This window comes from Camelus bactrianus, chromosome 11 (genome assembly GCF_048773025.1).
Source record: "Camelus bactrianus isolate YW-2024 breed Bactrian camel chromosome 11, ASM4877302v1, whole genome shotgun sequence".
Taxonomy (NCBI): Eukaryota; Metazoa; Chordata; class Mammalia; order Artiodactyla; family Camelidae; genus Camelus; species Camelus bactrianus.
This window is the reverse complement of record NC_133549.1, coordinates 58,280,264-58,304,500: the sequence shown is the minus strand read 5'-3', so window position 1 is coordinate 58,304,500 and position 24,237 is coordinate 58,280,264. Positions and strand designations below refer to the sequence as shown.

The window sequence follows — 24,237 nt, the reverse complement described above, 5'->3', positions numbered from 1 at the left end:
GTAGTAAACACCAGTTTTGAATCATTCCAAATTGCAGTCTGCCAATGTTTTGATCTTGGTTTAAATGTTCTAAGTATTAATAAATAACTTAAGATCAGAAAGTCTTAGAAGCCCTTGATTTATAAATGATTCAGTAACTAGTTGCTGTAGAATGTTGGTGTGAGTAACTAGTAACTACTTCTTAGAAAATGGCTATCAATTTACTGGAAATCTCGTCATAAAATAAGAATAGCTAATATTTACTAAAGTGTTTTACTATGTGCTAGGCACTGAGCTTTGCACTTTAAATTCGCTATTATCCCATTTACAGATGAGGAAACTCAGGCTCAGAGACATTAAGTAATTGGCTCAAAAACACTGGATTGGAACCCAGATATACATGTAATAACAAAACTTATGATCTTAACCACTACTCAGTTCCTACCAAGTGGAACCAGATACTAGAAAAAATTTCTCCAATGATCACTGATGTTTATTTCAGAAACCCTGAATTTATGTTTAATTTTCATTGCTTAGATTCTTCTTTTATGATGTGTAGTCATCCCTGCATTTGAACAGAAGCTCTGTTAACTCTTGTTTGAGGAGTGACAATAATAACAAAACATAATCTCTTGATTTTATTGCCCTTGTTTAAACCTGTTTCTGGGTTAAAACTCTGGGTGTGTCTGGGGAGGTGTGTGGACATGGGTGGGGAGGAGCTGGCCCGGGGAGGGGCCTTACATTTATAAAAGGCCTTATGCAGATAAGGTTGATTTTTATCTCCAAATCAGGTCATTGTAACTGTCTGTGTGGTTATAGCATTAATTATTTTAAAAATAAAATCAGCTTTATTGAGGTATAATACACATACAATAAAATCCTGAAGGAAGGTCAAGAAACCTAGTATGATTTAGAGTCTTGACACTCCTCACGGATGCTTCAGTTAAGACAAAGTCAACCTGGAGTCAACCATTTTTTCCCCAGGGTGTAGTCACATACTCCTAGGCTGTCAATTAAAATAAAGTGACAATTCAACACCAGGTAATTTGGAAGTGATTGAGATTCAAATAGAAATTTGTTATTTTTATCTCCTATAATTCAAGTAAAAATGTGTCTAGGAATCTTCAGTGAGAGATTTAAAGACAACATTTAAAAAGGAGTTGTTAGAAAACAATTGTTGTGGGGGGAACAAAGGCAAGAGGCAAAAGTTAACTGAAGATAAGATCAAACAGTTGTGAATCACTCTGTATTTGGCAAAAAATAGTGTACGTATTTACATACATTTCAGGGATGGAAAGCTTCTACGTCAACATCAAGTGTTCATAAATGTCAAATGTGCAATTCTGACATCCTATATCCGGGAGAATAGAAATTTTCAGCCAGTGTAGAGTTGAGGAAATAACAGAGAATTGGCATCGTTTGAACAGAACTGAATGCAGTCTAAGACGCTGGAGCTTAGAAGTTTACTATGAGTGAAAGGTAGACTTTCATCAGCAATCCTTTTCATTTTCCAAAGGAAATGTCTTAGAGTTTACTTAACTCTCTGTTCCCTTTAACAAAACAAATTCTAGCTTTAGGAGATACACTATCCTTTATACCAATGATAATCTCATTTTGTTGAATAATATTATTATGATTGATTTTATTTCATGCTCTCCTTTCTTCTCCAAGGGAGGTTTATAATATGTGGAATATGTTTAATTTGAAAAAAAATTTGACACTGTTAGGCATTTTATTTAGTTTAGTTTGTAAATTTTTAATACAATTTTAGAGGTTATTTCCCATTTTCAGTTATTACAAAATATTGGCTATATTCCCCTTGTTGCACCGTACATCCTTAAGCCTGTGTTATACCCAGTGCTTTGTACCTCTCACTCCCCTATCCCTGTAACTCCCCTCCCTGTCCTCTCCCCACTGGTCACCACTAGTTTGTTCTCTGTATCTGTGAGTCTGCTTCTTTTTTGTTTATTCACTAGTTCGTTGGGGTTTTTTAGTAGGATGTTAAAGTCCCCTACTATTACTGTGTTACTCTCAGTTTCTCCTTTTATGTCTGTCAATATTTGCCTTATGTGTTGAGGAGCTCCTATGTTGGCTGCATATATATTTACAATTGTTGTATCTTCTTCTTGGATTGATCCCTTGATCATTATCTAGTGTCCTTCTTCGTCTCTTAGAACAGTCTGTATTTTAAAGTCTATTTTGTCTGATGTGAATATTGCTACTCTGACTTTCTTTTGATTTCCATATTCCCGGCATACCTTTTCCATCCCCTTACTTTCAGTCTGTATGCATCTCTAGATCTGAAGTGAGTCTTGTAGGCGGCAGTATACACAGGCCTTGTTTTTGTATCCATTCAGCTACTCTGTGTCTCTTAATGGAGCATTTAGCCTATTTACATTGAAGGTAATTATCAATTTGTGTGTTCTTATTGCCATCTTGTTAACTGTTTTGGATTTGTTTTTGTAGGTCTTTCCCCCTCCTTTCTTCTTTTGTTTTCTTATGATTTGATGATTATCTTTAGTGTTATGTTTGGATTCCTTTTTCTTTTCTGTGTATTTATCTATTACAGATTTTTGGTTTGCGGTTACCATGAGGTTTTTGTATAGCAGCCTATACATGTGCATGATTGTTTTAAGTTGCTGATCTCTTAATTTCAAGTGCATTTTTAAAACCCTGCATTTGTTCTCTCCTCCCCTCATGATTACTGTTTTTGATATCATATTTTACATCTAATTGTTTTGTGTATCCCTTAACTGCTTATTGTGGATATAGATGATTTTCCTACTCTTGTTTTTTAACCTTCCTACTAGCTTTGTATGTGGATGATTTCCTAAAAAGCTCACTGGAGCTTTTTTCATAATTTTTTTTTTGTTTCTACTTGTAGCTGTTTCTTTTTCACCGGGAGAAGTTCCTTTAACTTTTGTTGTAAAGCTGGCTTGGTGGTACTGAACTCTTTTAGCTTTTGTTTGTCTGTTTTTTGTTTTTGGTGTGGGAGGTAATTAGGTTTATTTGTCTATTTTTTAACAGAGCTTTTGCTTGTCTGTAAAGCTTTTGATTTCTCATCAAATCTGAATTGGAAACTTGCTGGGTAGAGTATTCTTGGTTGTAGCTTTTTCCCCTTTTATTGTGTTAAATACATTGTGCCACTCCCTTCTGGCCTGCAGATTTTCTGCTGAAAAATCAGGTGATAGCCTTATGGGAGTTCCCTTGTATGTTATTTGTTGCTTTTCCCTTGCTGCTTTTAATATTCTCTCTTTATGTTTAATTTTTGCCGTTTTAATTACACTGTGTCCTGGTGTGCTCCTCTTTGGGTTAATCCTATGTGGACTCTCTGCACTTCCTGGACTTAGGTCCTAGAGCTTGTTTCAGATCATTTTAGGGGGTGGGGGTAGTTTCTGACACAGTAGGGTATAGGGTCCAGGGTATCCTGAAGCTTATGTTGGCCTCCTAGTGGACAAGGCCAGGGCACAGCTGGTCCCAGGGTAGGTCTGGCCAGTTGTGGACAGGCTAGATCCACAGGCTGCAGGATGGGTGAGGCTGGTCTAGAAGTTAGTGCAGACTTCCTAGAGGGAAGGGCTGGTGCCTGCCTACTGGTGGGTGGAGCTGGATTTTGGCCCTCTAGTGGGCAGGGCCGTGTCTAGAGGTGGCTGTGGGCTCAGGAAGTCTTTAGGCAGTCTCTCTGCTGATGGGTGAGGCTGTGTTCCCACCCAGTTAGTTGTTTGGCCTGAGGCATCCTAGCACTGGTGCTTACAGGCTATTGGGTGGGGCCAGGTCTTGGCTCTAATGAGCTAGAAGGAGGATCCCAGGATAGTGCCTGCCAGCACCAGTACTGGCTTTCAAATATCCAAGGCAGCCTCAAATAGTGTTCATGGTGAGGAATGTTCCCAAATATGTCTGCCACCAGTGTCTGTGTTCCCAGCATGAGCAACAGCCACCTCACACCTCTCCAGGAGACTCTCCAAGACCAGCAGGTAGGTCAGGTCCAGGCTCCTATCAAGTTACTGCTTTTGCTCTAGGTCCTGGTGCAGTGAGATTTTTTGTGTGCCCTTTAAGGATGAAGTCTCTATTTCCCCCAGTTCTGGGGGTCTGCAGACATCAAACCCTGCTGGTCTTCAAAGCCAAATGCTCTGGGGGCTTGTCTCCCTGGTGCAAGACCACTGGGCTAAGGAAGCCAATGTGGGGCTCATAACTCTTATTCCTGTGGGAGAACCTCTGCATTATAATTATTCTCCAGCTTGTGGGCTGCTCACCCGAGGGGTATGGGATTTGATTATATCATTAGTCCACCCCTCCTACCCATCTTGTTGAGGTTCCTTCCTTGTCTTCAGTTGTAGAAAGTCTTTTCTGGTAGATTCTAGTTTTTTTCATCGATGGTTGTTCTGCAGATAGTTTTGATTTTGCTGTGCTCATGAGAGGTGAGCTCAGGGTCTTTCTGCTCTGCCATCTTGGCCCCTCTCCTGAACATATTTAACTTTTAAGTTAAAGATAAGAAATACACTTAAATTATAAGTTCAAGTTAATTTTGTGATATTCTGTCAGACCCTGTAGATTGGCAGAACTGCCCTTAAATTGCAGTGCTTTTCAAATGGTCTCTCAAAATGGCTTCTAATTTTGAATTTTGGAGTCTTAGTTTGTTAACACAGGTTAAAAGATTCCCAATTCTCAGAGGGTGTACTGGAATATACTACAATGTATGTGTTTCTTAGAAGCATACTTTTATACAATTATATGAGTAAGAACCCCAAACTTTGAATATACTCATGGAACACTAGTCCAAACAAGACAACATCTTCTGGGACTTATAGATCTTACTATTTTTTAGGGGGAAAAAAATTCTACCACTTGGATATTGTAAATGTTATTAATGCCAGGATTTATCCCATAAAGTGTGAAAATAATCCTACCTTGGGGCAATAGACAGGCTTTTTGAGGCACTTTCTTCTGCAATTTCAGTGGAGAGTGCCATCTTTCTAATCTTGTTTTCCTCTGTGAGCCCTGTAAGATCTGCCCTCTTCACTTCACACCGAATCTATTAGGCCTGTCCCTAATTCCACACCCATGTTTATGTTGATCCTCTTGCCTAAGCCACCCATTGATGAATCTCTGCATTGTTCTTTAGAACCAACCTTCTTTGCAAGGACTTTACTCCTGCTCCTGCCCTGACTGCTTTCACTTCCCTCTGACTCCTAGATGTTTAATATCCACCCATGTCTTTGACACTCAACCATGTGCTCTTTTGTGCCCATATCTTACCTTCCTTAGTGGGTTATAAGCGCCTAGATGGCAAGGGTGATGTCTTACAGTTCTTCTGATTTCCCTTGGTATCTACTGCAATGTAATTTAAATTGAAAATTATCAAAAAACCTTTAGAATAAAGATCCCGCTTTTAGAATGCTGAATTTCTGTAAATATTAGGATAAGTGGGTTTAGCAGAAATTTCAGTTAATTTAGACTTTTTATTTAAAAGAATGCCAGGGGAGATATTTTTATCATATTGCATCATGAAGTATAAAGAAGGAGGATTAATAAGAAGAAATTTTCAGAAACAAAAAGGTATGGCGTATCTATATTTCCTATGTTTTGTTGTCAAAGATTAAACTCCTAAGCTTAACCTTTGGCCCAAATAGGATCAAATGGGGTATGAATAGTTAAAATAATCAACGTGAAATTACAGCATACTCACAATATGTTTATTCTGTCGCACTTAAAAGACATGAATACCAGCTAACTTAACAAAATAATTTACTAGGTTAGCTCATACAATGAGGTGGAAGGGGGAGAAGTTAGGCTTGGGTATCCCTAGGGAGCCAAGATAGTAGGAACTGACAGAGGGTTTCTTTAATGCAGTAACCACTGAGGTCAGTCAACTCCAAATAGCTATCTTTTATTAGAGCATTTCATTCACAATTTAGGATCCTGGGAGAGGGGTCCTACTGGCCTTGCTTGGATCAGGTTCTGCTCCATGGGTCAAGAGCAAGGAACCTTGATTAACTGTCCCACCAACCATCTACCCATAAGGAAGACCAAGTACCTCAAAGAAAGTTGGGTGCCATTACAAAAGGAGGAGGAAATGAAGGCTACTCTATTTGTGAAATCCCCTTACAGAAGAACATAGACTGTGAGAGAAACAGCAGGTGAGACATCTGAGGAATAGCAGAAACTGTAGGAGAAAGGTATCGCCCTGACAGAAAACAAGAAATCACTAAATGGTATTTTTCACCATGTTCTATTGAGACTACGTGTCTCTCAAACTGTGAGACAATGAAAGGTCAGAAGCTGTTAGCCAACTCTTTGTAAAAACTCGTCTTTCTAGTCTGAGTTGATACATATGGGAGCTTTGTATTTCAAAGGTTTGCTTTCCCAAATATTGACTGTGAGAAGAATTTCTCTGGCTCCTGTCCTATGTGTTGAAATGTCACCCAAGGCAGGGCAAGGCTAGGCGAAGGCATTTGGTGTATAAAGGCATTTCTGTCTACTTCAGTCTGAAAACTGGCAAAGGAGATACTCCTCACTCTTTCACTCTCCTCTCCCTGCCCTCCAGGAAATACTGGCTTTATTTATGATTCTGGTGCTTTGCCTGTACCAATGTATACTTTTCCGGGAGTGCTATAATTTGAACATGTAAATGAAGGACAATCTCTTATGCATTTGTTTTTACACAACCTTTTATTCTCATTAGCTGTTTAGCTATTGCTATTACATATTATCTAGTTTAGGGAATTAGAAGACTATCTTTTCTTTTAAAGGGTTCTAAACAGGAAGTAGTACTAAATTGTCATTAAAGGACCGGAATTATATTATTTACTTTTTGCAATAGCTTAGATACTAGAGAGAGTAAACGGCTGATGAAGGGGCATATCTGATTACCTCAAAGGATTTCGATATTTGGAAGTTTGGAGGAGTCTGTCTGCTCACACAATCATGTGGTCTGAGAGACTGGCTTTTTTTTTTTTTTTTTTTTTTTTTTGCCAATCCACATTTTATTTGTATCTGCCTTTAATGTGTACATAAATTCTCAGAACCGCTTCCCCCATGTGGCGGATGGATGGTAGTTTCTGGAGGGAAGAAGCATCAGACCGAGGACATGAAATTTAACAGAAGGTCCTGCTACCCTGAGCAAGGGGCGTCCCTGTGGGCCGGGACTTGCGCTGTCTTCCCTCCCCTTCCGGCCGTCTGTGAATCACATGGGCCCTCCTATTGGATACTAGCTCAGCGTCCTCCTCCCCTTGGACTGGCCATGGGCAGGAAACCCAACCTCCTGTCTTCAACGTTTTAGCTTCTTGTCCTGCTTTTCTCATCCCTAAAATTCTACTCCTGGGGTGGGAGAACACCAAAACCCATAACATGTCTCTCCCAAGCCTACTCCTAACTCAGGGTGGTCAACACAGACTCCTGAGATGGAAACTTCAGCCACTGGGGCCCTCATGGCTGGCTGGATTTGAGGGCAGAGCTGGCAGTGCCGCTGTGGCAGGATGTGGGGAGGCGCAGAAAGCCCCAGGAAGCCAAGGGCATGAGCTTATTCACTGTAGAAGTCAACGTGGGCTCCAGGCTTGAACTTGGCCTTCTGCAGCATGCTCAGCAGTTTCTGGGCTGATACCCTGCAGTCCACAAGCTTCCCCTTTGTCTTCATCTCCTGCAGCTTTTCTCACAGGTCTGGGTGCATGGAGGTCTCCTGGGCTAACTGCTGCATGTCTGTGTCCAGGGGACCTGGGGCTCAGCCCCCTCACACTCGGGTCCTCTGTGGCCAGGACCTGAAACATCACATCATGTTACCTGCAGCCTTCCCTGCAAATACAGTGCCCAGCCCTTGAAGGGTTGCAGGGCACAGATGGATGAGATGTTAACCTGCTGAGGCCAGGACTGTCCAGAAAGGCCTTCAGATTGCTGGAAGTCGGGCAGAGTGTGAAGGTCAAGTTCAAAGCCCAATAGTTGTTCACTTCAGCTGAGTCAGCCAGGCCCACCAAGCCTTTGGACACATCCCCAAGAGTGCCCGCGTTGTTGACGAGCAGCATTCACTGCATGCCCTCGGCCCTGGGGAGCTCGCACAGCGGCGGCGAGCAGCTGCTGCAAGCCCACCTTGGCGCTCAGGTCGGCGGGCACCCTCACCAGGCGCAGGCCGGGCCTCCGGGAGCCCAGCTCGGCCTCCAGCTGCCGCAGCGCCTCGTCGTTGCGGCCGCTTAGGACCAGCACGGAGCCAGGAGGCAGCAGCAGGGCCAGGAACTGGGCCAGCGTCTGGCGGAAGCCGCAAGAGGCCCCAGTCAGCATGCACACGGCGCGCCCTCCTTGCCAACACCCCGCTCCGTGCCTCCGACCTTGGCGAACTGGCGAGACTGGCTTTTAGACTCTACAGTTTTGTTCACAAATTGTAACATCTTTTCAGTTTTCAGTTATGAAATATTGAAAGTTAATTTGTACAAAAGCCTGCGGCAGATGGTGACGTGATTTTTGCCCAGTGCTTTGAATGTCAAACTGAAGAAATTCGCTGAAGCCCAGGTAAATTGATGGGTATAATTATGATTTTCTTAAGACAGCCAAATGCTTCACCATCTAATTAGGGATGCGCATGAATGGATGAATGATACTCCTACTGTTTTTACCTGTTATCTGATGAAACCAGAGCCAAGGGGATAGTTTGGCAAAATCTGTGGGCAAAGCAGACTCCCTTGAACCTGACTGTAAACCTGGCATGGCGAAGAGATGTAGGCGTGGACGACTAAGTGGGAGGCCCCTTAGGGGCAGGAAGTTCAGGCCTTGGGCCTCCAAATCCATGGGTATGTAGACTGTTTCAGAACTTAGAAAGAACGAAGATTTTCAAATTTTTAAAAAATATCATTTTGATACCAAAACCTCGTCAAAATTAAAAACAAAAATAGATTTATTTCACTTATGAATTTAAACCCCACCCCCCTGAAGTAGACTTACATAAAAAAATAGTGCATGAACCAAGGAAGATTTACCCCACTAACTCAAGGATGGTTTAATAGTAGAAAATACAGATTTTATTACATTGAAAATTAAAAAAAAAAAAATCATCTCTATGATTATGTGTTGGAAATGCATTTGAGAAAATGCAATAAACATTCTTTATAATAGCACTCAAAAGTAGAAACTTTTTTTCTTAACTGTGAAATTTATCTAAGCCTCAGAGACAGCACCATGGCACCTTAAGGCATTTCCACTAAAGTTAGAAACTAGGCAAAGATGTGTACTCTTGTTATTTAGCATTGTTATGGGTGCCTTGTTCCATGCAAAGGCAAAAGGAAGAAATTAGAAGCACAAAAATTCGAAGTAAGAGGGTAAAACTATCACTGTTTATAGATGGTCATATAACTGTATTGTATTATATATTGTATGTACCCAAGAGAATCATCCCCAAATCTACTGCAAACAAGAGATTTTGCAGTAAGGTAGTGGAATCCAAAATTAACATACAGATGTTAATAGCTTTTTCACATATAAATGGAAAACAAATAAAAGAATTAAGCCCAATTAAAATGTTAGCAAAAAGGATATAATATCTAAAGATAAAATAAAAAGAGATGTTGGGGAAATATTTAAACACTGTGAACACCAAAGTAGATGTGAACAAATGGAAAGATAAGAAGTGAAAGATAGACAGACTCAGCATCATAAAAGGAGTGTTTTTCCTTAAATCAATGTATGAGTTTAACTCGGCCCTAGTGAAAACACCATCAAATTTCTTTTAAAACCAGAAAGACTGATTCTGAAGGTCATATAAAAAAGTAACCAAGAAGAGCCAAGAAAATATAGAAAAGTGTGCAGTGATGGAGAAGGAGATAAAGAACTATTCCCACTGGAATGTAAACTATATTTTTAAAAACTTAAAAAAAAAGAGAAAGACATGATTTTAACTCATGTGGTAATTGTGAGTCAATAGACAGATCAAAGGAACAGAAAAGAAAGTCCAGAAACGCCTGTATACACCCAAGAATTAGACAGGAATTACAAATGGTTTTTCACCTATGAAACAACACACATCATTCAGAGAATGCTGAGGAATGCAGGTTAAAACTATAATGAAATACTTAAAGCCAGCAAATTGGCAAAAATCCAAAAGTTGCACAACACACTGAAAGCTGCTGAGGATAATAGAAGTTGGTTTAATACCTTGAAGTCAGTTTGCTAATACTAATAACAGAAAGATACATTTGTAATCAACTCAGCAATTCCTGTCAGATATGCATATATGCAGAAAGATACGTGTGTTGGTAAGGTTATTCATTGCAGCATTGTTTTTCATTGGAAGCCACTGGGAACTGGTTAAACAGTTAGGAATGACTGGAACACAGTGTAGCTGAAAGAAGGAATGAGGAAGGTTACTATGCATTGATGTGAAAGATCAAGGTATTTTGTCAAGTGAAAAAACAGCAAGAACCATACCAGTGTATATAACATGCTATTTTTTGTGTGTAAAAAATCAGAGAAAATCTGTAGTTGAGTTAGCTTATGTATTCATAAATTAATTCTAGGAGGATATAAAAGAAACAAGAAATGTTGGTTTCCTGTGGAGGATATGGAAGTCAGGTGGGAAATGAATGAAGACTGTATACTTTTTGTCATTTTTTTTTCATTTTTGAATTATGGTTTGCCTAATCAATAAGGAAAACAGACAAACCTTTATATAGCTGTGGGTGTTTGTTTGAAAAAAAAAAAAAAGACTAAAAATGCTCTCTATGTGTTGATAGGAAGCATTTCCAAGGATATTAAGTGCATAAACCAAGGTACGGAATAGAATGTACAGGATCCACTTTTTTTTGAAAAAAGGAAAGCTAAGACTGTTTGCTCAGTCTTGCTTGTATATTCATAAAGACACCGTGGAAGATTACTCCAGTCAGTGAACCTTGTGCTGTGCTGCCAGTTCTCCTCCAGACACCCTTTAGGAATGAAAGATTTCTTGCCTCAGTAGCTGAAGGTGATGACAGTTGGCCTTCAGATGACAGCCCCCATGGCTAATGATTGCCTTTGAAGAGTCCCCTCACCTAAGGTCACGCCCCCTTGCCGGGTGGCCTGCATTCAGTGAATGATCAACATGATGGTGTGAAGGGCCAGCTCCTCACCCCCAACTCAGGGCAGCTCTGAAGGTTCAGCCCAGCTCTATGTGTGGATGTATTACTTATTCAAATCATAAAGATTTTGAAGTTAATTTGATCTGCCAGTGATATTTTATCCTTTTCCTTGTATATTTTTAAAGAACATTTTTTGATGTTTTAATTTAGGAGGAGTTGTTTTTGATCCAGAATATCATGCCTTACTACACTCTTGACCATGCTTTTCTTTTCTTTTTCTTTTTGCTTAGGACCTACAGAGAAACACCTCCTTGATCTCACATGACAATGGAATTCAAAAGGTCCCCTGATGGTGGATGGGGCTGGGTGATTGTACTCGTCTCCTTCGTCACTCAGTTTTTGTGTTACGGGTCCCCGTTAGCTGTTGGCGTCTTGTATATAGAATGGCTGGACGCGTTTGGTGAAGGGAAAGGGAAAACAGCCTGGATCGGATCCCTTGCAAGTGGAGTTGGTTTGCTGGCAAGTAAGTGGCTTAATTTATGTGTCTCTTCACTCTCACTCATTAATCATCTAATTACGTTTGCCGCATCATTAACACTGTGTGAGGCAGAGGAGGCTTTTTTTTTTTTTAAGTACAACACATACTTTCCTGTCTTCATGAAGAGGATAAACCACTCTCTCACTGTAATAAATCTGTGTGAAAATACAGGAATTCCATGAGATATTCAACCATTCATTTATTTCATTATTCATTTATCTGCTACTGTGTGCCAGGCAGTGTGCCTGATTGTGGATATGATAGGCTGAACAGCAAACACATCGTTTCTAGCCTGAAGAGACTTAGTCTACAGTCTACGTACTTCCATGAATAAGAATGATACAGGGATATGAGGGCAGGGAGCCAGGTATAGCCAATGAATGCTGATGACCAAAGGACCAAATGATGTTCACCAGTCCTGGGAACAGTTCCTCTGTGATTCATAGTGACTCCTCTCTGATTCAGATATACTGGGATCAAATTGCATGTCCTACATTTGTGTCACCTTCATAAGAAAAATTCGACATATCACAATGATGGTGTCATTAAGGATTTAAATATAGTATCATATATAATGACATGTGGATTTTACGTAACTTTCATATAAAGTATTCAAAAGAAGTATTCTTGATAAACACTTATCAAGTATGATATAATAGTGATTCTTACCATCTTCAAAGAGGACAGTAAAGGCGTCTTTATTTTTATTTTTTTGAAGGATTAAAATCATACACTTCAATTTCCGGAGTCATGGTTTGAACTCTGCAGTAATATTTAATGATCATCAGTCTGATTTAATTGAAACTGGTTGAGAACAGATGCTCTGAGACATAGCCCTGGAGTCTTCCTCTGTGCTATGAACTTGACATGATTCATTGAGCAAATCACAATCTCTGTTTTTATGGGGAAAATAAGAACATTGAATGTGTGATCTATAAGGTATTTTTTAGCTCTAGGATGATTTCCAAACAAATGCATTGGCCATTCCTTCTTTTAAATATGTCGCCTTTCCTGATCATGAAAGGAGATTTATCAAAACAAAACAAAACAAAACAAAACAAAAACTGTTGCTTCCAAATGGCATATTACCTTGTTAATTTAAAAACAAGACTCAAAAAACAATGCTGGATCATCTGGCCACGTCAGATAAGATAACTAAACATAACTAAACAAATGAAAATAACAATCATTATGAGCTTAAGAAAAACAGGAAACGTTTGCCAAGATTTGTTTGAAAAAGTTTTTCAAAATGTGGATTGTTTGTAAAGCTGTCAAAATACAAGTGGATGATGATTGATATGTTTGAAGGTATAATTTTTAGAAAATGATCTGGTGAGAAGAGAAGAGAATTTTAAATGTTCTCCGGTTAGTCATAATTTCTATTAGCAAATACAAAGTTAAACAGAAATGCAATTACCTTGCCTTCTAGCAAGGGTCTAAGGGTAATTGAGAAGCTGTTTCCATTAGCACATACCTGGAGAACAAAGCTTGTTTTCACGCAGCCTTTGGAGGTAGGACTTGAGGGTTCAGGGAAGTGGAGATCTTTGTAAGGATGGGTGGGTTATTGGTCAGAACTGAGGCTCAGACTCTGAAAACTGAACTGTGAATCTCCACTTTCTCCAAGTTCCTAGGTGGATGACCAGTGTCTCAGGGCCACCAGCAGCCCCCTTCACTTGTAGGCAGGACCAGCTATATAAGGGGTAGGTGCAAAATGAAAATGCAGGACCTCCTGTTGAAAAAATGAAGAATGTCAATACAGCAACAGCAGAATAGTAAACCGAGTGCACAGCCCTGCTCAGATCTGAGCCCTCTGCAACTGCATTGGTCATGTGCCCACGAGGCCAGCCCCGCTCGGTGGGCTGGAGAGAGTGCGCATCCCACCGGAGTTCCAGGGAGTGAACAAATACTAGGGCAGTGTTAGTGCTCATTCAAGTCCTGGCTCTATCACTCTGTAGCTGAGGGACCTCGTGCAGGTAGATGAGGAGACACTAAGACCAGCTAATCAAGGGGCTTGAAGATAAGCATAGAATACGGAGACCAAAGGGTTCCAGAATGAGGAAGCGGTGAGAAAAAACGACGGCTGGAGACCTGCCACTCATGGGCATGTGCGTGTGTACTTTAGCTGGTGTCCACTGAACACACGTGATGTTGGCCTCCCTTGGCTCCTCATAGCATGAATGAAGGGACAAATACTGAAAACTCTGGTGACACAGGTTTAGCAGGAGGTGTCAAGCACTGTGTGAGCCACATTCATCTTCTGCTTTGTTGACAACTGTGTTCTACACAGAAACAAACAGATCAGTACTACCTTGGAAGTAAAAAAAGCACTTCTCATGATGGTTATCAGTAGTTCTCAACCAAGGAGATAATTAGAATCATTTACAGAAAAACTTTGAGCATATAAATGCCTGGATTTGACCCTCTGACATTCTAATTCAGTCAGTCTTTGATGGGGCTCATGTATGCGAATTTCTTTAAAGCCCCCAAAATGATTTTCAGTTGGGAATTACCACTGGCTTATGCCCTTTTTGCTTAGATTTCAACCTTACACTTTTTGATAATTCTCCCATGTTCAGCTGGCTTTGACTTATTTATAAAGGGAACTCCTGTAGATTTCTGCTTCATTGTGTCACTGTTTATGCCATGTAAATTATGACAAACAAATTGTACCCAGTGACCCCAGTCCTGGTGAAAAAACACCTTTTTGGTAAAAATTAATTTATATATTTTTTTGATTAAAATTGGGCTCATGTATATATATATATACAGTTGCTCTTAAATTCAGGAGTATTTATGAATTACCTGAGCTTGTCTAAAAAGTCACTTTCCTGCTCATCAGAGCCATGTGGTGGGGATGGAGAGTGGTTCTGGGAATCTTCATTTTAACTAACTGCCCAGATGATTCTGATGTAAGCAAGCCATGTCATAACTGAGAAATGTGAGTTTACCCCGTTTTGTCCGGAGATGACCTGGTAGGTGTCATCTTTGGCCAGTTCTGTGATCCGACCTCTGGAGAGTTCTCATTGAGCAAGTGCAGCAGAATAAATGCATCTGCCAAGCAACATAAAAATTCTTCTTTTCACGTACTTGTCCTATTAGTTGGAATAGTGTCCCTTGTGTGCCTGGCTCAGTACCAGCCACCTTCACTTACTTGATCTTAGCTGATTCTTATAATAGCACGCTGAAGTAGGCGTGAGTGTCCTTAAGGTTCAGTGACCTAAGATGACGCACATTCTCTAAGAGGAAGAGTGACACCCAGGCTCTGGTTTTCCTGACCTGTTAAGTCTGTTTCTTCATCTTTAAATTGGAGATCATAAAAGTACCTACCGTATATGGCTGTTACATAGAATAGTTGAGATGGTGCTTGGCATATGGTAGGTACTCAACAAATATTAGTTATTAGAGAATAAAAGTCACCCATAAATAAAATTACTTTCCCAAGCAGTGCCAACCAAACTGTAGACTCTGTGAAAGAAAGGGACCCTTCAGCTTGGAGACGAAGTCATTTCTAGGGGGCCGGGTGGGAGGGAGAGCTGGAACTTAGTCAAGATTGTACCTGAGCATCTGGATCTACAGGCCCACCCCTTGTCCCTGCCAAACCTAGATTTGGACGGAGTAGCATATTGAAACTGTGCAAAGACACACAAGTTTTAACTTTACACTCCTGATAATCTTCTTTGTCTTTGAAACTTGAGTAACTGAGGAGCAAATACTTGTTCCTCTTATCTGAATTATTTGTCCAGGTGATCCTTGGGGTGATTAAAGCTGAGTATCAAGAATTCTGCCTCCCTGAGTTACGCCTGGTGAACAAGCCCACCCTCATTACTTATATGCAGAGAGTCTCCTCTTCTCTGTGCGAGGGAGCTCAAGATGGAAGACATCATCTGTGCTATAAGGGATCTGAGGTCTCAGGGAAGAGACAGGAAGAAAGAAGGGTAGCGACTCTTTGAGACTTCACCCCAAATACCAAGAATAGCAAGAACAAAATCTCTGGAGTTTTATGTAGATAGGCTGAGGAGTGGGAGGAGGGACTGTGCAGGGGGGACGGGTGGGAGAGAGCTGTCCATGCAGAGTCCCCACGTGCACTGCAGGTGACGCGTTCTGATGGAGCACATTTGGCTGGAGGAGGAGGGATGGTGATGCTCTGGGCTGGGCTCCATTCCTGAGTTGTTCAAACACTGATGTAGGTGTTGTTCTGAAGGCATTCTATAGATGTGCTCAAAGTCCATCATCAGTTGACTTTGAGTAAGCGAGATGATCCTAAGTAATCTAGATGGATCTGGTTCCATCTGTTGAAAGGTTTTAAAAGCAGAAATGAGCTTTTCCGGAGGAAGAAATTCCACCCGTGGATGTAGGTTCAGCCTGTGCCAGAGACTTCCAGCCTGTCCTTCCCCATGGCCTGCCCTTCCCCATGGTCTGCCCTTCCCCACAGCCTGTCCTGGGGATGTTGTACTTGCCCAGCAGGGCCCCTCCACCGCCAAAGCCAGTTCCTTGCAGTCAGTCTCTTAATATATGTCTTCTTTGGGTTCTGTTTCTCTGGTTGATCCCTGAAGGATACAGTAGGAATGGGAAGTACCTGAACTAGAGGGCGATCATGGCCTTGTGTTGTTTTAAGATGAGAGAAAGCACTCTTCTCTGAGATGTCACTCTTCAAGTTCAAGGAGAAGGGTGGGGCTGTTTTTCAGACAACAGAGTTGCTGATACAGCAGGGAGATCTGTAGTTTTTATTTTAACAAGTAAAGTCTTTTTTTTTTTTTTAATGTAGTAATCATCTATTATCACCGCCATTTCCTTAAAGAAGAAGGCGGCGTATTTTAAGAGTTTTTTTTCTGAGCTTTGTTCTGTGGTTTTGTACTCAGAGAAGATTTAACAGTGTCCTTCCCCCCTCCTCCTTTTTTTTGTCATTAATTCCTCCAAAGGCTTTCAAATTGCCAATGAGTCAGTACACCTATCCCCAGATTAATCTAGTGAGTCATTGTAGCCAACAGGCTTGCTGCATGTTGTGAGTACTGGCAGATCTGGGTTTGAGCACCTCTGTTCAGTTTTACCCCCAGGCGTTGTGAACTCCTTCACATAGGACTTCTCACTAGTTCCTCCTTCTTCTCTAATGAAATGGTAATAGGTGGCTGTTACATTAAAAATGACGTTACTTGTTAAAATAAAAACTTGGCAATTAGATGATAAAGCTCTCCTCCCTTTATAAAAAAATTTTTACAGGTCCCAACGGTTGGAGCCACTGGTTCATATTGTGAGTTAGCTGACTTTTGTTCCAGAGGTCCCATCTGCAGAGTAAAAGACCTGAAGCCTCATAAGAAATCTCCCTTGAGAGCAGTCCTTTGATTTAATTAATCTCTTGAATTGAAACTTGTGCTGAGGAGCAATCGTCTTGGAGAACTTGCCTGTTAACAGAAAGAGCTAAATATTAACGTATCAGGTTTGAGTGGGTGTGACTTAATGGTCTCTTCCAGTTATTGGAAGCGGTCGCTTTTCCCCACTTGTTATTGGTGAAACATGGCACTATTGTGGTTTAAAGCTGTGTAAATCGAGTCTAGGAATACCCTGGCTTTGAAGGTAGGAATGAAATAATTTGCTCTCAACTTTTCAACACCAAAATAAGCGTGAATGCTGTATTTTCATCTGCCATAAATTCATAAAACTATTTAAGCTCTGAGATATTAATAAAGGTACATGGGTGCTTTTTAACTGATATTTTGATTTCTAGAAAAAATACTCAGGTGCCAGTGGAAATACTTCTGAGTTGGGAAGAATGCTGAGCTGGCTTTGGCTGTACCCCTGTCATTGATTAGCTATGGATTCTTGTTCAAATCACATGAGCCTTCTAAACTCCAGTTTCATCATTTTTTCAGTGAGGTCTTTGGACCCTCTCCAAGGCCTCTTTCAGCTCTGTAAAATTCTTTGTCTTTGACCTCTGACATCAAGATTTTTTTCTCTAAGTAAGCAGGAGATGGCAGTATGAAATAGACATTTTTTTCTTCTAGTTTTATTGCTATATAATTGACATACAGCACTGTATACATTTAAGGTGTACAGCATAATGATTTGTCTTACCTGCATCCTGAAACAATGACCGCAGTAAGTTGAATGAACATTCACCATAGATACATTAAAGAGATAGAAAAAAAATTTTCTTTCCTTGTGATGAGAACACTTAGGATTTACTCCCATAACAACTTTCATTTATAACATACAGCAGTGTTAGTTATATTTATCAAGTTGTGTATTACCTCCCTAGTATTTATCTTATAACTGGAAGTTTGTACCTTTTGACCGTCTCTATCTAATTCTTCCTCCTTACTCCTCCTGCCAGACTCTGGTGACCACCAATTTGATCTCTTTTTCTTTGAGCTTGTTTGTTGGCTTGTTTGTTTGTTTTTGAGATATAACTGATTCACAACACTATGTTAGTTCCAGGACACAATGTAGTGATTTTATGCTTCTATACATTTTTAAATGATCATCACAATAAGATACTACATAATTATTGACTATATTTCCCACATGGTACATTTCATACCTGTGACTCATTTATTTTGTAACTGGAAGTTTGTACCTGTTAATTTACCTTATCTATTTCTCTCCTCCCTCCCTTCCCCCTCTCCTCTGGCAGCCATCTCTTTGTTCTATGTATCTATGACTCTTTTTGTGTTTAGATATGTTTGCTCATTTGTTTTGCTTTTTAGATTCCACATATACATGAAATCGTGCAGTATCTGTCTTTCTCTGTCTGACTTATTTCACTTAGCACCATACCCTCTAGGTCCATCTTTGCTGTTGTAAATGACAAGATTTCATTATTTTCTATGACTGAGTAATATTCCATTGCATGGATATACCACATCTTCTTCATCCATTCATCTATTGATGGGTACTTAGATTGATTTCATATCTTGGCTATTATAAATGATGCTGCAATGAACATAGGAATTCATGTATCTTTTTGAGTTCATGTTTTCATTTTCTTTGGATAAATACCCAGGAGTGGAATTGCTGGATCATATGGTAGTTCTATTTTTAAGTTTTTGAGAAATCTCCATATTGTTTTCCATAGTGGCTGCACCAATGTACATTCCCACTAACAGCACATGAGGGCCCCCTTTTCTCTGCTTCCTCACTCACCAACATTTGTTATTTGTCATCTTTTCGATAATAGCCATTCTGACAGGTGTGAGGTGAGAATTTTTTAAAAACCGTTTTCAATTTGCTGTTTACATGTGTCAAAGAATTTCTGCTCATTTCTCCCTTCAGCTTAATTTTTTTCAAAGAATCATGTATTAGGCAAAAATGATTTCTCAATTTAAATTGATAATAATACTGTATTTTTACAAAGTCCTGGTTTTGGTTTTACATGGTATGAAAATTGTTACTTTCATCCCACCACTAGCTCTGGGTTTCCTTGCAGAGTTAACATGCAGTAAGGAGCGTAAATTTAAAGTCCTACTTTGAGGATGAAACTTGAAACTTTTCAAACATGCCAGTAGTAATCTCTATTTCAATTCCATGTGCCTGTTAAATTTGTAAACACCGACTCTCAATGTCAATACAATTTGGTAAACAACAGAGAAGGGTTATGCCTTTATAATGTCAAACATCCATTTATGAAATACTACTCTTAAAATCATGTCTATTTTTGAAATAACCAAGTGTTTCTCATTGGGTATAGAGACAACTCAACTATTGGGTGATAATTTTGGTTTTTCAGATGGATTTTCCTCCTAATACACTGGCACAGAATATTCCCCTCTCTTTGTCATATAAATATATCAGTCATCTCTTCTGTAGTGGCTCACACTAGGAGGCCTGAAATGACAGGGGCCAGTTCATGACCAGGGAGAAATGTGGGAAGGCCATAGGCACTGAAAGCAGGTGGTGTCTCAGTGGTCATAACCTGCTCTTAAATATGTGCTTAAGAGACTCTGGTATCCGTAAGACTGTTGGTCTTGGCATCATCGGGTCCTGGCTCTACCACTTACTAACAATGAGACTGTGAGCAGATAACACCATCTCTCCATTTCAGGTTACTTAAAACATTTTTTATCAAAGTAAAAGATATATACAGAAAAGCATACATCTCATGAGAGTAGAGCTCAGTGAATTTTTTACAAAGCAGACACACCCATGTAATGAGCACAGTCATATCCAGAAGCAGGACATTAGCAGTACCTGGAAGCAGGGCTATGTTCCTTCTGGTTAGAGCTCCCTACCCCCACCAGAGATCACCACTATCCTGACTTCTGACTGTGGATGAATTTTGCCTGTTTTTGTACTTCTTATGATTGGAATTACACCATGTGTACATTTTTCGTGTTGTGTCTTTCACTCCACATGTTTGTGAGATCCATCCACATAGCCATGTGTAGCTGCAGCTCATTTATTCTCATGGCCATTTGATAGCCCATTGTCAGAACACACCACAGTCTGCTTGTACCTTCTACTGCTGATGAGCATCCAGGTTTGTGGGTGCTGGCCACTCTGAGTAGTTCTGCTCTGACCGTTTGTGTACACGACTTTCGGTGTAGAGACACACGGAAGTGGAACTTCCGGGCGGGACAGTGTTACGTTGCGCTTCAGGAGACCTTACCAGCAGTTGATGAGAGTTCAGATTGCTCCACATCCTTGTTAACACTGTGTCTGTATTTAGCCATCCTGGTGAGTGTGCTTTTCAAACATTGGGGATCATCATTTGTACCTTGAAAGGTTGTTGTGAACTCAATGAAGATGTTTCTCATTGCTTTCAAATGTTGGGCTCTTTCTTCTACTGTGGCCTTGGACAACTTCTCTGAGCTTCAGTTTCCTTTATTAAAGAATTTCACTATCACGTACATCCTATTACATGAGCAGTTGCCCACTTCTGCGAAGAACCGGTCCAGGTAATGGGCACTTCTACCTGTCAGTCAACAGTACACTTCCTTCCCAAATTCCATGTTACATGTGATATGTGGGACAGTGGTTCTGATAAACTCCTGCCTGGGCAGGTAGGGTGGAGGTATGGGTCCCATCTGCCAGAATATTCTCGAGGAAGGGAGTAACCACTTCACCCCCCACTTCATTCCCCTGTAAGGTTGCTATTGATTGCATTTAGTCAATCACCAGGTTTATTTTTGTCATCACTTATATGACTGGCCTTATGCTGGATAGGAGCTCGGGGCAGAAAAGATACATGGCATATCTGGGAGACAAAATCCTCAGAAGAATGTGATGGTTAAGGTGGCGGGCTCAGGAGTCAGACTGCCAGGGGTTTCACTTTGTTGCTGTTTTGATGGTGGCTGCTGCTGTTCCTCTGTTGCTAAAGAACCGTCACTGATCAGCGCTGTGTCTGTGATCACTTGTCCTCGCAGTAACACCATACAGTGGGTTCTATTATTATTACAGTTTTCACATGAAGAAACTAAGGCACAGAGAGATCAAATCGGTTGCCTGAGCTCAAACAGGCTAGCAAATAGCTGAGCTTGAATTTGAATGAGGTCTGATCCCAGAGCCCTGTTTTCTTAACTCTGTGACCTCACTCCGTTGAAACTTTAATTTCCTCATTAAAAAAAAAAATGAGGCTGTCAAAAGCATCTACCTGCCAGGAGTGCAGTGAGATTACAGTGAAGTGAGATTGTTTATGTGAAGTATCTCACAGGGTGTCCAACACATAAGAAATACACAGTAGTTTTATTATTGTTGTTATTTTATGATGGAAAGAGTTATTTTAAACATATGATGGGATGGATAATAGGATTCTGGAAAGAAGATGACTGTTAAATAAGTGAAGGTTTCCTATGTTACTTTAGGTCCTGTCTGCAGCCTGTGTGTCTCATCGTTTGGAGCAAGACCTGTGACAATCTTCAGTGGCTTCATGGTGGCGGGAGGCCTCATGTTGAGCAGTTTTGCCCCCAATATCTACTTTCTATTTTTTTCCTATGGCATTGTAGTAGGTAAGAAACCTGGTCACCGTAACTTTTCTAAGCTTCAAGAGTTAAATGTCATTTTGCCAGGATTAAAGTTTATTATTCAGTTGAAATGCTCAGGAATAATTCACTTTCAATGACCACTTCCCCCAAAATTGTTACTTTCATAAAATGTCCACCCAGTGAATCAAAACATTTGAAAGGATAAATGTGTGTTAACAATGCACATTATGTTTTCTTGCAGCACAGGGAAGGTTTTTCATCTCACCACTTGTCTCTCTAGGACAAAAAAGGAAAAGTGGAGGGGGCATGAAACTTAGATATCAGTCACTGACACCTGTCACTTGTCACTGATTTGGGAAGTGGTCCCTTTTCTGGTGGGCAGTTAAGCAGGGCTCTGTTGAACTGTTTGTGTTCTAAATATCCCGCTGTACCACAGCATCTGTCCCACAGCATCTGTCCCCAGGGCCCCAATCACAAAGTCATAGCAGAGGTAAAAGGTAGATTTTTATAGCACATAACAATAACAATAATAATAATAATTTTTAAATGATAAGGCATAAGTGAAGAAAACTGAGCAGTGGGGATGATGGTGATGATCTTGGCTATAGGAGAGGAAAGAGTAGAGGTTCCGGGGCCCGAGAGCACTGATGGTTTATGGGGGATGCTTTTGTGACGTATTGTACTCATTGTATTCAGTGTTAAACATCAGCAGACTCAGTATTCCTAGGAGCTGTTGGTAGGGAGTCTTTAAAAGATTCCGGCTTTCAAGGTTTCTTCTTAACGTCTGCAAGACCTTAATTTTGTTGACTACCAATATTCCTCTTTTTCACATGGTTATATTTCCCCAATTATAAATAACAGAAATAATAGCCACTTATATTTGAGGACTTGCTGTGTACGAGGTTCTGTGCCGTATGTGATCTCAGTTAGTCTTCACATGAACCCATTTTACAAAGACAGAAAGTGAAGCTTAGTGAAGTGGAATTACTAACTAAAGCCGCAGAGCTGGAGACTTAAGGATGAATCCCTTCAGTTTGATACCAGATCCTGACCTCTTTGCCATGTTTGTAATTAATTTTAGTGCTTTTAGAACTCTTAAAGTTCATTTCTAAATTTAACTATGTACCCAAATACTACTCAGATAGTAATCTAAATAAATAGGTCACTTGTTAGTTCTTTGAGAACAGGTTGTATGTTTGGTATTTTGTATAACCTAGTCCCTGTAGTGCTTAATATAGTTTAAACCTGTGCATGTAAATATATTAATCTCTGGTGTAAAATTTGAAAGTACCATTGAATAATAATCTTGCATTCTTCTCTAAAATCATAAAAATACAAATGTAGATATCTATGTTTGTGCATGAACATCAGATTATTCCTTTTAGGACAAACCCCTTTTTACATAGAAAACTGAGTCATCATGCCATTGCTATGACTTGGGCATTTTCCCCAAAGTTTTGGGCTAAGCATTTAAAATGTCATGGGGCTTTACTCCTTCCTCACGTGGCTTCAGGGTTAAGGTATAGCCTTTGTGAATACACATCCACAGTTGACACTGACTTAAGAATTGACAAAAAGTGAGTGCTACCATAGCGTTTGCATTGCCTATGGATAAAAACGAATTTTTAAAAAGAACAAAATTAGTGTATATTGTCTAAAATTTTAGACACATATGATTGTTTTGAAAGAATATCTAAATTGACACAACATTGTAAACTGACTATACTTCAATTAAAAAAGATGTAAAAAATTAAATTAAATTTTAAAAAAGAATATCTAAAGCTATATAGAAAGAAAATGACAAAACTAACTAACCCCCATAACTAAATTTCAAAGTTTCCATAGCAATGGGGAGAGTTTTACCAACCTGTGGAACTGACTTTTACTTGGCTTATGTTGTTGGAACCTTTCAGTAGCTAAGCCTGTTCCCTGTCCCCCAGGAACTTCGGTCAATTAGACAGGATTTGATGTTGGTCCTGATTTACTCTTTTGGCTGGTGGTGGTGGTGGTGGGCTTACAGCACTTCCACTAGACTTTCCCCACTAAGGTAGCTTTTACTCCACTGGCCAAGGAACAATACAGAAGGTTATACCACCTACCATGCACTTGTGCTCCAAGTGAATATCAGCACGGGGGAGATGGCTGTTAGGTGGGCCCATGGACTCAGTGGACCACTCTGGGCCAGACCTGGGCCATGATCCCATATAGTACCTGGGCCCCATAGGACCCCACTCTAAGGGGAGGCCGCTTGTAAATGCTTCAGGCCCCTAGTTAACAAGCCAGTTCATTCCCCATGTCCTACAGTGTTCAAAAGGCACCCCACTTTCCCTGGTGCGTGACACCTAAATAAGTGACTGTAGCTGTTTCCGGGGAAGGATTCGGGGTATTATTATCTATATATCTGTCGCAGTGTCTGTTGCAATGTCCTTCCTTCTGGAATCTTGGCCTCTCCTTCAATTCATGAATTCTGGGTCAGAAAACAGGCCCAGGTCTGAAGACTATACGACCCTGATTTGGCAACAGTTTCTGAATTCCTGTGACAAGTAGGAAATTGTCAGCTCATGCAGAGAGCCCTGGGCTTCCGGTAAGGAGACATAGGGCCTGTGAGCTGGAGCAAGGGCCTGGACCTCCATGAATGACTGTCCCCTCGTCTGTAAAGGCAGGCCAAGAAACCTGCCTTACTTAGGTCCTGCAAGGACTGAGTGAAGGCAAACAAAATAAAAATAAAAATAAAAATAAATAAAAGAGTTGAGTTGGATTTCAATAATAAAAAGTCAAT

The 24,237-nt window shown here is 40.3% G+C and overlaps 1 protein-coding gene and 1 pseudogene across 5 annotated transcripts in view; one reads left to right on the top strand and one right to left on the bottom strand.

Annotated features, from left to right (window-relative positions):
• The window catches only part of SLC16A9 (solute carrier family 16 member 9), a 48,794-nt gene that overhangs the window by 11,900 nt on the left and 12,657 nt on the right, over nucleotides 1–24,237 (top strand). For 2 of the 5 annotated variants that reach the window (XM_010957953.3, XM_010957952.3), the window contains exons 2-3: nucleotides 11,297–11,529; nucleotides 21,339–21,482. In XM_010957953.3, the coding sequence (XP_010956255.1) occupies nucleotides 11,328–11,529; nucleotides 21,339–21,482 (346 nt within the window). In that variant the 5' untranslated portion in view covers nucleotides 11,297–11,327. Of the gene's footprint in view, nucleotides 1–717; nucleotides 3,951–7,487; nucleotides 8,473–11,296; nucleotides 11,530–21,338; nucleotides 21,483–24,237 lie in introns of those variants that run through there. The other 3 variants (XM_045518786.2, XM_010957954.3, XM_045518787.2) reach the window with 3 other exon arrangements.
• LOC105071325 (sepiapterin reductase pseudogene) lies at nucleotides 7,496–8,316 on the bottom strand (annotated as a pseudogene).